The sequence below is a fragment of the Callospermophilus lateralis genome, chromosome 19, assembly GCF_048772815.1.
Source record: "Callospermophilus lateralis isolate mCalLat2 chromosome 19, mCalLat2.hap1, whole genome shotgun sequence".
Taxonomy (NCBI): Eukaryota; Metazoa; Chordata; class Mammalia; order Rodentia; family Sciuridae; genus Callospermophilus; species Callospermophilus lateralis.
The window spans coordinates 13,005,568-13,019,702 of NC_135323.1; the positions used below are offsets into that span (position 1 = coordinate 13,005,568).

The 14,135-nt window shown below is 42.7% G+C and overlaps 1 protein-coding gene across 6 annotated transcripts in view; it reads right to left on the minus strand.

The window, feature by feature from the left end:
• The window catches only part of Smg1 (SMG1 nonsense mediated mRNA decay associated PI3K related kinase), a 100,534-nt gene extending 92,864 nt beyond the window's left edge, over positions 1 to 7,670 (minus strand). For 2 of the 6 annotated variants that reach the window (XM_076840724.2, XM_076840721.2), the window contains exon 1: positions 7,198 to 7,669. In XM_076840724.2, the coding sequence (XP_076696839.1) occupies positions 7,198 to 7,289 (92 nt within the window). In that variant the 5' untranslated portion in view covers positions 7,290 to 7,669. Of the gene's footprint in view, positions 1 to 7,197 lie in introns of all 6 variants that reach the window. The other 4 variants (XM_076840725.2, XM_076840722.2, XR_013089458.2 and 1 more) reach the window with 3 other exon arrangements.
• Between the last annotated feature and the right edge of the window lie 6,465 nt (positions 7,671 to 14,135).

The following is a 14,135-nucleotide window of genomic DNA, read 5'->3' on the forward strand; positions in this document are numbered from 1 at the left end:
TGCAAAGGCCCTATGGCAGGAATGAGCCCATTGGGGAGTGCATTAGAGCAAGTAAGACATGAAAGCAGGGGGAAATTACTCAGCCTCAGATCCCAGGACCTAAACTAATTGGGGAAACAAAATGGATAACTTAAATGCTAAATACATGTTCACTTCCATTGTAGATCTGTTGCAAGATTTGGAAAGAAAGGAGATCACAGAAGACAAAGGTAGCATGGTAAAAAAAAAAAAAAAAAAAAAAAAAAAAAAAACAAAGGTAGCAGGGTAGGGCTCAAAGAAGCACAAGTTTAGATGCCAGAGAACATGAAAAGCAGAGCAAAGCCACAATGAGTACCTACAGAATGCAGAGGGGTCCAAAAACCTGTAGCTCATAGGAATAAACTCAGCCAAGTAGAGGAGCTCCTTTGTATTCCAGGACTCACATACCTTAAAGTGCTAATGGTGAGTCTACCATCTGAAACCACAGAAATCTTCAGAAACCCCAAGTAAATTAGCAATGTTTACAGTAAAAGAGGAACAACAGAAATATATCTGAAGCTGGGCACGGTAGCACATGATTATAATTCCAGTGACTTAGAGAAGTCTGTCTCTCTATCTCTCCCCACCCCTCAGTGCTAGAGGTAAAATTCAGGACCCTGTGCATGCTACCCAAGCACTCTATCACTGAGCTACATCCCCAGTCCCTGTATCTCTATTGACTGGGGTAAAGGTTACAAAAGTATATATCTGTCAAACTTACTAGATTTAATTAAGACCTGTATGTGTGAGTGTGTGTGTGTGTGTGTAAATTTTATATACAAGATGCAGAACTAACCATAGAAAACCAAATATTTCTGGTTGATGTACACCTGTAATCCCAGTGGCTCGGAAAGCTGAGGCAGAAGGTTCAACAGTTCAAAGCCAGCCTCAGCAAGACCGTGTCTCTAAATAAACTATATATATTTTAAGGCTGGGGATATGGCTCAGTGGTAAAGCACCCCAGGGTTAATTCTTCAGTACCAAAATAAAACAACAACAACAAAAAGAAAACCAAATATCACTGTGTAAGCAAATTCTATGAATAGGTTACACTCTACATTTAAAAAAATAGATACATATAATAAACTGGACCATTTCATATAGGACTTAAATCACAATATTTCTGCACTCTTTGCTCTTAAGCCGCTATAAGAAGAGGTACATTTTATTATCCAAAAAATAAAATGGGTGGTCAGAGGATGTAGCTCAGTGGTAGAGTACTTGCCAAGTACACACAAGGCAATCCCCAGCACCATAAAAATAAATAAGGCTCTGAGGAAACTAAGATAGCCAAAGACAGGTAACCAAAATAACAATACGAAAAGACAGGAAACTGTGGAAATCCATACGGATGGTTCAGTGAATGAAATTTCAGGGATTTATTTTAGGTAATTAGGGTAAGGAAAGAAAAGGAAAGTAAACAAGTGCCTACTGTACAGGAGGGAGTGAAGGCAGAAAATCCTAGAGTTGTGAGAATTTAGTATTTCCAAAAGAATCGTAGACCACACACACTCCACTTCACAGGTATGACATTTCATATAAGTGTCCTAAGGCAAAGTGAAGAGTAAGCAGATAAAAAGGATCACTTTAGTAATCATTCTCAACCAATACCAGGTAACAAATGAAAAGCTTTTGCTTACAGAAATTCGCATATATTGAATTGAATACTTTCGTCTAAAATTTAAATTGTGAATTATAAAACATAGGACTTAGCAGCAACCTCTTGTCTAGACTGTACAACTGTCTCCAACTGTGTGGAATGTGTGTAGATACACATACACATACACACACACACACACACACACACACACACACACACTCTCACTCTTCCCCTCCCTTGCCCCTGCCAAGAAGCAACTAGATTTAATCTTCCTAAATTATGCCACGTCCCTGCTGGTAAAACTTCATTGTTCCCTAAAGTCATTGCAAACATCCTTAAAACCATGATTCCAGACCTACATGGTTCCACTGTAACTTCATTCTTTATTTAGCTTCATTCTTTATTTGCACCACTCCTCACAAGTACCCCAAACCTCTAGCCAAACAATTTTTTTACCAAGGTCAACTTGCAGTTTGCCATATTTTTACCGTCTTCTATTATAAAATTTACTCTCAAAATCGTACAGGCCCACTACTCAACTATATAGCTTTCCCTCCTCTAACACTCCAGGTTTTAAACTCTATTCATCATATACATGACAAATAAAAACAAGTATACCAAAAATCACAATATAATATTCCTATGCTGGGCTGGGGATGTGGCTCAAGTGGTAGCGCGCTCGCCTGTCATGCGTGCGGCCCGGGTTCGATCCTCAGCACCACATACAAACAAAGATGTTATGTCTGCCAAAACCTAAAAAATAAATGTTAAAAAATTCTCTCTCTCTCTTAAAAAAAAAAAGTATCCTTTCTTTGAAAAAAAAAATATTCATATGCTTTGCCATTTTAAAACTTTTTCATTTTTCCAAAACTAACCTATAATGTCTTTGAAGACAGCAGTTTTAAAAGTAATATTTACTAATTAGAACATTTTTTTTACTGATTAGTATTTCATAATCTCCTGCCATTTAAAAAAAGAAAATAAACTTTCAATTATACTCCCATTTTTAAAAGGAACTGAAACAGACTGAGGAAAAAAGGATTAAAGCTATAACTGCCAGGGGCTGGGGTTGTGGCTCAGTGGTAGAGCACTTGCCTAGTACCCATGAGGCACTAGGTTCGATCCTCAGCACCACATAAAAAAACAAAAAAGTATTGTGTCCATCTACAACTTTAAAAATATATTTTAAAAAAAGATAAACTGCCAAAATGTTTCACGAGGAATGTTGATTTGTAATAAAAATATACCATCCCCCATTCAACACTCATACACAATAGCCTGGGCAACATAGAGAAACCATATCTCACCAGAGGGGGGGTGTAATCATGAAATTCTATTTAAAGTTCACACTTTTCTATAAAATATGTAACTCTATTATCTTTATCCTTTATGTATTTCATTATATTATGTACCTAAGGATATCAGACTTAGTACAAATGCATAAAAGATAGTGTGACAACTATGGTTTCAAAAACCCAGGTTCTCACATCAAACATACAAGTAACTGACTCTTCTAATTTCACAACACTTCCATTTTTTTATCTGTTGGGTGGAAAATAAAGATATTTGTACTTTTGAGAACTATGATCTGTCTCCATTCTACCAAAAACAGAACATATGTCTAACATGAGGTTTCATCCATTTGGAAGTCTAGAAATAGCTGAGCATAGTTATATGCCCCTGTAATCTGTTACGCAGAAGGCTGATGCAGGAGAATCTAGAATTTGAGACCAGCCTAAACAATGTAACAAGAACTCCTCTTAAAAAAAAAAAAAAATAGAAAGTTCACAAACTTGAGTACCACAAGACATCCAATATACCCGCTAAATGAATAAAATGCTAAGACTCCCAAGTACAGAAGTAAAGTCTACTTATTTTATTTTTTTAAATTTTTATTGTTGGTTGTTCAAAACATTACATAGTTCTTGATATATCATATTTCACACTTTGATTCAAGTGGGATATGAACTCCCATTTTTACCCTGTATACAGATTGCAGAATCACATCGGTTACACATCCATTAATTTACATATTGCCATACTAGTGTCTGTTGTATTCTGCTGCCTTTCCTATCCTCTACTATCCCCCTTCCCCCCCTCCCCTCCCCTCTTCTCTCTCTACCCCCTCTACTGTAATTCATTTCTCCCCCTTATATTTTTTTCCCTTTCCCCTCACTTCCTCTTGTATATAATTTTGTATACCCCTGAGGGTCTCCTTCCATTTACATGCAATTTCCCTTCTCTCTCTTTCCCTCCCCCTTCTCATCCCTGTTAAATGTTAATCTTCTTCTCAAGCTCTTCGCCCCTACTCTGTTCTTAGTTACTCTCCTTATATCAAAGAAGACATTTGGCATTTGTTTTTAAGGGACTGGCTAGCTTCACTTAGCATAATCTGCTCTAATGCCATCCATTTCCCTGCAAATTCTATGATTTTGTCATTTTTTAATGCAGAGTAATACTCCATTGTGTATAAATGCCACATTTTTTTTATCCATTCGTCTACTGAAGGGCATCTAGGTTGGTTCCACAGTCTTGCTACTGTGAATTGTGCTGCTATGAACATCGATGTAGCCATGTCCCTGTAGTATGCTCTTTTTAGGTCTGTAGGGAATAGACCGAGAAGGGGAATAGCTGGGTCAAATGGTGGTTCCATTCCCAGCTTTCCAAGAAATCTCCATACTGCTTTCCAAATTGGCCACACCAATTTGCAGTCCCACCAGCAATGTACAAGTGAACCCTTTTCCCCACATCCTCGCCAGCACTTGTTGTTTGACTTCCTAATGGCTGCCAATCTTACTGGAGTGAGATGGTATCTTAGGGTGGTTTTGATTTGCATTTCTCTGACTGCTAGAGATGGTGAGCATTTTTTCATGTACTTGATGATGAAGTCTACTTATTTTCTGATGACCCACATGCTATCTTGTGCTTTTTTTAACTTATATAGCTCTAATGTCAAATCAACCAATGTCATTTAAGAATATTAAAATATACAACCAGTTACATATTTAATTTTAAAACATATCACTCTGATCTCTATTTTGACTGTTCAAAATAAATCCAGGAAAATGACAGAGTTTGGCTACTGGCAGTGATGGAAGGAAAAAGGCAAACCATCTTCACAGGTCGGGCATTTCTTTGTGATAAAAAGCCACCTTTCCTGTTCCTCCATATTAAAAAAAAAAAACAGAGGCATCCAAGTGATTTCAAAACCACCTCAATTTTACATGTGCAGAACCACAGATTTCAAATAATAAAAATGACCTAATACCACTCATTTGCCTAACTACTCTTAAATGTTGAGTACAGTGAATAAAAAGGAAAACAGACTTTAAGCCAGTCTATAAAGACATGTTCCTAGTGGGCTTGCTCTGTTACCACACAACATTAGTGTAGTCTGCCATCTAGAACATTTCCTGTCAAAATGTGTGAAGAATTCTGTATGGCCATGATAGACTCACTTGCCAGACTAACTGGCAAACTAGTTCTAAAAGAAGCTGACAATAGTTTTTTAGACCCACTTGCTCAAAAGCCTAAATTGAAGAAACAGAACCAAAGTTAAAAAAAAAAAAATCAGAAAAGAAAGGGCACAGAAAAGACAAACAATTTTTTTTTAAGTCTAAATAGTTAAACAAGTGGGAAGAGCAGCCTCCATTCTGTCAGTTACCTAGAGCCTGTCATCTTTCTGAAGAGAAGGTATAGAAAAACCTCATTTAACTTATGAAAATCTATGACTTGGCAAACATCTAAGTTTTTTTTTTTTTTTAAATTGGCTATTTAACAAATCTACTATGGTGACCTTGCAAATAAATCACATTATGGGATGTGTCCATTTGTCTCTTTCCCTCAACAAGGAGAGAAAATCAAGTATTTCCAATATCCTAAACTGTTACTCCATGTAACCAAGTGCATCTCACAGTATCATCCACCTAGGCATTAAGTTCTGAGACTGTTACATCACACAGCTCCAAAGAAAGCTTTCATCCTCTCCCATCCCCACATCACTACACACTCCAAGAAATAAAGTGCATGAAAGAAACAACAGAGGACACCAGTATGTGGGTGCAACTCTACTACTCCATTTATTTAGAACTACAAGCTACATCTGATTTTCCAAAAGCTCTGCAACTATTTGGGAAGTGCATTTTAGACCCTCTAAAGAATTACTAATTTCTCCTATATGTACCAATCACAATACTGAAAAGCCATGGAAAACCCCACTGTTAAAGGAGAGCTCTGAAATGTCAAACTCAAGTTCATTTATCACCTAATACACTGAACACCTAAAATCAAATTGCACACATTTAGATAAAAATGAAAACCAAGCATGTCAATTACAGAATACTAGACAACCGATTTTATTTAACTTACTCACAAATCAAAGCTGTTTTTTAAACAAAAAAAAATTTAATTAACATCTCAATTCTAGATTCAAGCATTAATTTTTTTAAGTCACCTAGTTATATACACCAGTTCTCACCTGAAAAAGTATCTAGGAAAGCATATTAATAAAAACAAGGTGTATCACCCCTGAGCCAAAGATTATTTTGATTTTTCTATCAAGTCTTAAAATTCCAACACCTTACCAAATTCTTTACTTCTCAACACTCCTGAAATAGGTGTGATTATCAGGAAGCAAAAGGACATCCCAGCAACGTGTGCACTTTACATTTATCTGTCCAATTTCTGGACAATTGAAATGCAAGTGTGCTCCAACGTATGAAAGCTCCATGAATCGACTAATGCTCAAATGCACGTATATAAATTTAGGGAGTTCTTCTAGGCACTGGGTTAAATCCCAGTCTCTGAATGTTAGACACAAAAACTAAATTTATTTTTTTTAAAAAAGTCAATGGTCCCAATATATTCAAAGCCAACGAAGTCCCAAAGCACCTGAGATCAAATCCTCCACACAGAGGAAAAGAATTTCTCTGCTCCTAAGTAGCCACGAAGTTCATTCTCAGGTAGGAATTGCTGTTCACCAGTTAACTGTCCCTGCATTCACGGAAAAAAAACTTTATTTCACAGAACAAGAGTAGGCTGATCCCATTAGCACGACCTCATCTCCAGCCCCACTAACGCCCAGCCAAAGTCGGACCTTAGTTGTACTTCGGGGTTTTTCAAAAATAATAACACGTGGGAGTCACTGGAGAGAGCAGTCTAAGGAGGTCTTTCACGTGGGGCTGGCAGAGCGAGAGACCCAGGAAGTTAATGGGGAGCACAGAGGGTCCTGGACTCCCAGGACACCCCGACTGGAGAGGTGGTGCTATTGGAAACCGTCCCCACCCCGCCCCAGGCCTCCTCCTTAACCCTCCCGGACCCAAGCCCTAAGCCCGAGCCTCCTCCGGGCGCGCCGGGTCAGGGCTCCCGCCCCAGGCAGAAGTCGGAGGCTGGGGGGCACTTAGGCCGCGCCTCTCCGCGGCCTTCCTCCCCAGCCCGGGCGGGAGGAGACCCAGGAAGCCGCGCCCGGCTCCCGGGGGGTGGAGGGCCTAGGCCGCGCCTCCGGCCCCGCGGCCCTAGGCCTCGGCCCGCCCCAGGCGGGGCCGGGAGGTCGGGCGGCGGGCTCGGCGCCGGTCACCCACCTGGGTTGCCAGTCATTCCAGCTCCGCGGGTACTTGGTGCTGCCGCCGCCGCCGCCGCTGCTCAGCCGAGACCCCGGGGCTCTGCGGCTCATTACCTTCCCCGACACGACATGGCCAAGCGCCGCCGCCCGAAGAAGCGCGAGTCGCCGCCCGAACCGGCCGCCGCCGACACTCCGCTCCGGCCCGGGGCTGAGGAGGAAGCCGAGGAGGAGGAGGAGGAGGAGGCGGCGGAGGGCGGGGGAGGCGGACGGCCGTTCCGGGTTCCGCCTGAGCCCGCAGCGCAGGACGAGGAGGCGGGAGCGGCGCGGCGAGAGGGAGGCGGAGGAAGGGGAGGCGACGTCTCTTCCAGGGCCGTGCGCAGCCCGCGACGCCGGGGCCCAGGAGGACTAGGACGGTGAGGAGGCGGTGGCGGCGGCTCCTCACGCTCACACGGCCACGGCTTCCCCGCCTCCCGGCTCCGCCCGCCGCGCCGCCGCTGCCGCACGGCATGCTGGGAACGAGGGGCGGCGCCGGCGCCCGCCAGGCCTGGGGAGAGGGGCGGGGCCTGGGAGGTGGGCGGGGCGCGTCGGGGGCGGGGCCGCGAGCGGACCGCCTTCCCGCGCCTCGGGGCTCCCCGCCTACCACGCAGAGGTCGGGGCTCCGCCGCAGCGGGTCGCAGAAAAGGAACTTTTCGCCACCGGTCGTACCCACGCCTCCTCTCAAACGCTCCCCGGGAAGCACCTGACCCTCTGGGAGCCGGGCAGTCAGGTGAAAGCGGACGTCCAATCGCTGACCTGCCTGCGGTGGGGGCACTGGTGCCTCTGCGGGCGCGCTCACCCAGGCGTGTCCTTGGAGTTCTCGTGCGCCCACCTGCCCAGGGTCCACCCGGGTGGAGAGTGAAAATAGTAAGCTGGAGAGCTGGTGGGTGTGCCCCTTCCCAGCCCCCACGTGACAAGTGCTTACCGAGTCCTAACACCTAGGACCCCAGACCCTTGTCTCCTGCAAAATCAAATATGCTTTGAAATCCTCCCACCCTAACACTTGCCCACCTTCCCCAGCAGAAAGAGGCTGGCTAAAGGGAGCGAACCTGAACGCTGTCTCCCCCATGTCCCCCCCGCCAGAAAGAATTCATTAAAGCATCTGATAGATTATGTAGATGCCAGTACATATTTTTGTTTTGTTTTTGGTGCCAGGGATTGAATATCCAGGGGCACTTAACCACTGAGCAACATCCCCAGCCCCTTTTTATTTTTATTTTGAGGAAAGGTCTTGTTAAAATTGCTTAAGGCCTCGCTAAATTGCTGACCTGGAACTTGCGATCCTCCCTCCTGCCTCAGCCTTGCAATCCTGAGCCAGGAGTGCGCCAACCTCCAGGTTCCCATACATGTTTTTAAAGGTGGGCAAGATGCACTTCGAAGAAGTGTCATATCCTTACCTGCCTAAGGGGTCTTGACTTATCATTTTATGTTGCAAGGAAAAGGTCTTTATACATTAATTAAAAAATCGTTCCCAAAAATACTTCATTATGTGAAGTTGGTATTTCCACACGTGTACATACCCCTTCAATTTCAGGCTTCTTGCCTATGCCCAGGAACCCCCTCACTAAGAGAGGATCTTGCAAGTTCTAAAGGAAGGAAAGGCAAAATTTCAAATGAATTTTCCTTTCTCCCCTCCTCTCCCTGCCCTTCCCCCCATAGGGGGATTCCTCTGAAATGACCCTGATGTTTGACTCAGCACAGAAATCCCCTCTGCCAATCAGACCCACGCCTGGTCACCTACCTATGCAAAAGTAAATTAAATGGGGCTGGGGAAGTAGCTCAGTAGTATAGAATTTGTCTACCATGTGCAAGGGCCTGAGTTTGACCCCAGCATTGCAAAACAATAATAACGATGAATGAATTCAATAAAACGGAATGAATTTGTTGAATCAAGAAGAATATATCCCCACAGGCGCACACACTCCACCCTGAAATTGCCCTAGATACCCTCACATTGGCTCACCTCCCTCTTGCTGAAGGAAGGATAGGAAGAAGTGTCTTCCAGTTGTTAAAAAAAAAGGGGGGGGGGGAGATGGGGGAGGGAGGGACCTACAAGAGTGTCCTTTCCTCCTGGTTCATCATTTCTTCTACCCTATTCTCTTAGGAAGGGAAAAATTTCCACAGAATCCAGTCCCAAGATTAGGGTACCTTCCTTAGTATGGTCCCCTGTGGGAGACTGGTATTCCTTCAACAAGGTATTCTTGTTTGGTTTGTAACCCAAGTTTAATTAAGACATACATCCTTATCTTATCCACCCCCATTACTGGGGATTGAACCCAAGGATATTTTACCACTGAGCTACATTCTAAGCCTTTTTTTTTTTTTTTTTCCCTGAGAGAGGGTCTCACTAAGTTGCTGAGACTAGCCTCAAACTTGCAAACCTCCTGCCTCAGCCTCCCATGTAGCTGGGATCACAGATGTGCACCACCACATTCAGCCCTTATGTATTATTTTAGTGTACAGTCTAATCATGATTTATCCTTTTATTTAACACTGAGCAAAATTTACCAAGCACCTGCCAACCAAGCATTTAAGGACAGTTCAGTCGTCAACCCAAATTCCTGCCAGATACAGTGAAACACATATCAGCATGGGAGGCTGAGGCAGGAGGATCACAAGTTTAAAGCCAGCCTCAGCATTTTAGGGAGGCCCTAAGCAATTTAGCAAGCCTGCATCTCAAAATAGAAAATAAAAAAAAAAGACTGGGGATGTGGCTCAGTGGTTAAGTGCCCCTGGGTTCAATCCCTGGCACCAGGTAAAAAAAACAATCCCTGCCCTCAAGGGATCCAGGGAGTAAGGAATAGGGATTAGGGAGTGGGATCAATTACAAGAAATGATGAAATGCTTATGATTGCTCAATCTCCTCTCTCCCACCCTGCAATCCTGTCTTTCAATCTGACCAGAAATGTCCCTTCTCTTACAGCCTTTCCATAGATGTAAATTCTGAGCTTCCTTGGATCCTCTCCTCAAATTTTTTGCTTTTTATTCACCCAGGTAAATTGATGCTCTCTCTTCTCTGGGACCCTCAGACCAACAAGCAAATGGCTGATGTGGCTAATTAATCATTATGACTTGTTTACAGAGTTGATCACAATGATGCTGCAGAGACTAAATCATGCCAGTTATTCCAGTAGAAAATGACCACCAGAGTAACCAGACCCTTAGATCCTTGAGAAAATTTTTCAAATTATAAATGGCAACGGATTAATTTGAGGAAGGGTTCTGGGTTCAAATTCTGATGCCCCCACTCAGAAGAGGAGGTAATGTTGGCAAGTTCCTGATTCATACTTTAAAACGGATATGATGATAATCGTACCGGGCTGGAGCTGGGGCTCAGTGGTAGAGCACTTGCCTAGCAGGCACAAGGGCCTGGATTCCATCCCTACAATACACCCACAAATGAAAATAGCACGGATTTCTTAAGGATATTAGAAGGTTAATAGAAATTCTGCATGTAAAGTGCTTTGCACAGTGCCTGTCACACAGTAAGAAATCCATAAACATTAGTTAACAGTCAGATCTACAATTTGCTCTTTGTCTATTTTGACCAATGAGGAAGGAGAAAAATGAAGGTTGCTGGAGGAGATTGTATCCAATTGCTCAATTTCTTATTTATCCTGTGTGTGTGTGGTTTTTGCATGGAAATAATTAATCCTCAAAAACAGTGTTGGCAAAGGGGTAACATGAGGACAGAGAAGGTGGGAGACTGTCATTTGGCACAGACTTCCTGGAAAGCAGTTTAGCAGTGTGTATCCAAAATCGTTAATACCCTTTCCCCCAGTAATTCCACTTCTTGGAATCTCTCCTAAGGAAACCTGTCACACACAACCAAAGTGATTTTCTTAAAATAAAAAAATCAGATCATGATACTAGCCTACCTAGAGATCACCAATGGCTTCCTATTTTTCTTAGAATAAAATCCAGATTCAGCATTGCAAAGGACCTACCAGAGGATATAAAATCTGGTAGGTATAAAATCTATGCCTGGGATGGAGCTTGGTGGTAGAGTTCTTGTCAGCATGATCCCTAGAACTGCAAAAATTTAATAAATAAATAAAACCTGGCTTATCCTACATTGCAAATATCCTACAACAGTTTATATCCAGAACAAGATCATAACAGGTGTTCTCAATTTTTGTCTTTGCAATAGAATCCCTACATCTAGGCCTCATCCCAGAATCAGAATCCCTCAGCGTAGGCCCCGGCATCAGTATTTTTTAAACCTCCCTATAGCATTCAAACCTGTGGTCAAGGTTAAACACCAACACTTGAGAGCCCTTAAAGGGCTCCGTGCCCTCCAACACCCACCTTCCTAATATATGTGGGGAAAATTGGAAGCCTAGTTTTTCCCACTACCTCGATATTTAAAACTACATGTGTCAAATAGGAAGAATCTCCAAACTTTTCAAAAATTTTCAACATTTCTTTCTCTGGTTCTGCCTTTCTGATTCCATCAGAACCAGAGAGTGGTTTCTCCACTCTGTTTCTGTTATGGGAACTGAGTCTCTTTCCCTAGAACACAACAAGCCTCTGAGTTTTGCACCTGCTGGTCTCTCTGCCTGGAATCCCTCTTCCACATTTATTCCCTGCAAACGGTAGTTAAGTGACTGGCACCTGGGGAGAAAAATTTAAGGCAACACCCACACTCAGGGCCTTGTGTGTGCCCAAGGTTAAGAGTAGATCTATCCTTACATTTGGAACCCTGAGACCTCATTTGCCTAACTCTGGCCCCTGTCATGTTTTCCAAGGCCTGTGGCATCTTCATCAGAGAGGTATGCTGTGACTTCCCTGCCCCCAAAAGGTGGGCAGTGCCCTTTCCAGATAGTCTTTGTCCACCACCATCTGCAAGTATTGGGTTTCTTTGCACATTTATCATCTGCTGCCCCTTAGGATACCAGCCTTGTGAAAGCCAAGGTCACACCTGTCCCAGCCCTACCCGCTCTATCCCCAGCACCCAGCACAGAACTTGAGCCATAGTAAGTACTCCAGAAATAGGAGTGGTGAAGTAGAAATTCATTATGAAACAAGATGGACAAAAGTATTCATCTCAGTTTGACTAACCCCAGGTCTTGTGCATGCTGACCATACACTCCCACTGGACTACATCCACAGCTTTCAGTTCAACCTGTACATCTATCTATCTGTCTGTCTGTCTATCTATCTGTCTATCTGTCTATCTCTCTATCTCTGCTAGGTATTGAACCCCGGGATGCTCTACCACTAAGCTACAACCCCACCCCTTTTGAATTTGTGTTTTGAGACAGTGTCTACATTTCCCAGACTGGACACAAACTTGTGATCCTCCTGCTTCAACCTCCCAAAAAATGGGGGCTACAGGTATGCACCACTGTGTTTGACCAGTTTGATATCTTTTTTTTTTTTTTCAGTTGTAGTTGGACACAATGCCTTTATTTAATTTATTTACTTTTATGTGGTGCTGAGGATCAAACCCAGGGTCTCGAACATGCTAGGCAAGTGCTCTACCACTGACCCACAGCCACAGCCCTAGTTGGATATCTTAATAGCAAAAAAAAAAAAAAAAAAAAGGAAAGAAAAGGAAAAAATTGGAAATTATCCCACTGTCCAACAATAGAAACTGATTAGGAACCGGTACATTCAGAGTTGATCTTTTCTGCAACTATTAAAAATTATATTTATAAGCTGGGCGGGGTGATTCTTGCCTGTAGTCTAAGCTACTCAGGAAGCTGAGGCAGGAGGATCACTTGAGCCCAGGAGTTTGAAGGCAGCCTGAGCAATATAGTAACACCCTATCTCAAAAAAAAATTATATTTATAAAGTCAGGAAAGCATTACATTAACATGTTAAATGGAAACCAAAATGTTTTTAAAGCATGAGATTCAAAAGTGAGAAACATTATGGCCTTAACTAGGTTTAAAAGGGAGTGGGGGGTTTGGGAGGAGGGGCTCAGAGAATAAAGAAGGAAATTTGAAGGGTTGTGATAAGTGGATTATGTGATTACCTTTCTTTCTTGCTAGTTTCCTAATTAGAATAAAGAAATGTCATTTGTCAAACAAACTTTTAAAAACTAAATAATCCTTTGATAAATATGTGTTAAATAAACAAAGAATGAATTCTCTTTGGGCGAGGCAGTTTCCCACACAGACCGACTGAGCCAACTTGGGCCACGGCATTGAGTCTTTGCTCTAATAATAGTGACTGACTCCAGCTAATATTTATTGAGCATTTACTAAACCTCAGCTGAGGCAAGTGGTCAATGTAGGTTACTCCCTGGAATTCTCCAAAATCACACTCTGAGGTGGGGACCCAGGGGGCCCTTTACAGATTAGCACTTGGATGCCAAGAGGCTGAGCAGCCAGCCCAAGGTCAGCCCGTTGGTGGCAGGAACCACCAGGCAGGGAATGTCACAGGCAGGGACAGAAGGGACATTTGGCCCCAACTTCACATTCGTCAAAGGCCTCAGATTTAGAGCTTTGACGTTATTGCCTAGTGTGGCCATCCATACACAGAGTCCTAGATACACACAGACAGGAAGGCATCCAGATATTAAAATTGTGTGCCACCACCCGGCCACATACCTGCAGAGCTGGGCATCAGTCCTGCATAATAAATTAGATTATTACCTGGTGAATACATAACTACATTGCAGCGTAGTTTTTTTTTTCCCCTTTACGTAGAAAGTGTTCAGTTGCAACAAAAAAAAAAATCCAAATATAGGTCAGGGGCTGAAAGTGGGGGTAGCTTAGTGACAGAGCACTTGCCTAGTACATATGAGGCCTTTGGTTCCATCCCCAGCATTTAAAAAAAATTATATATATATATATATATATATATTTTGTGAGATATATATATATCTCACAAAATTTTGTACCCTGTTTGTTTTTTTTTATTTCTGAATTATTTATTTATTTTATTTATTTTTTATTTTTTGGTGGAGGGAAT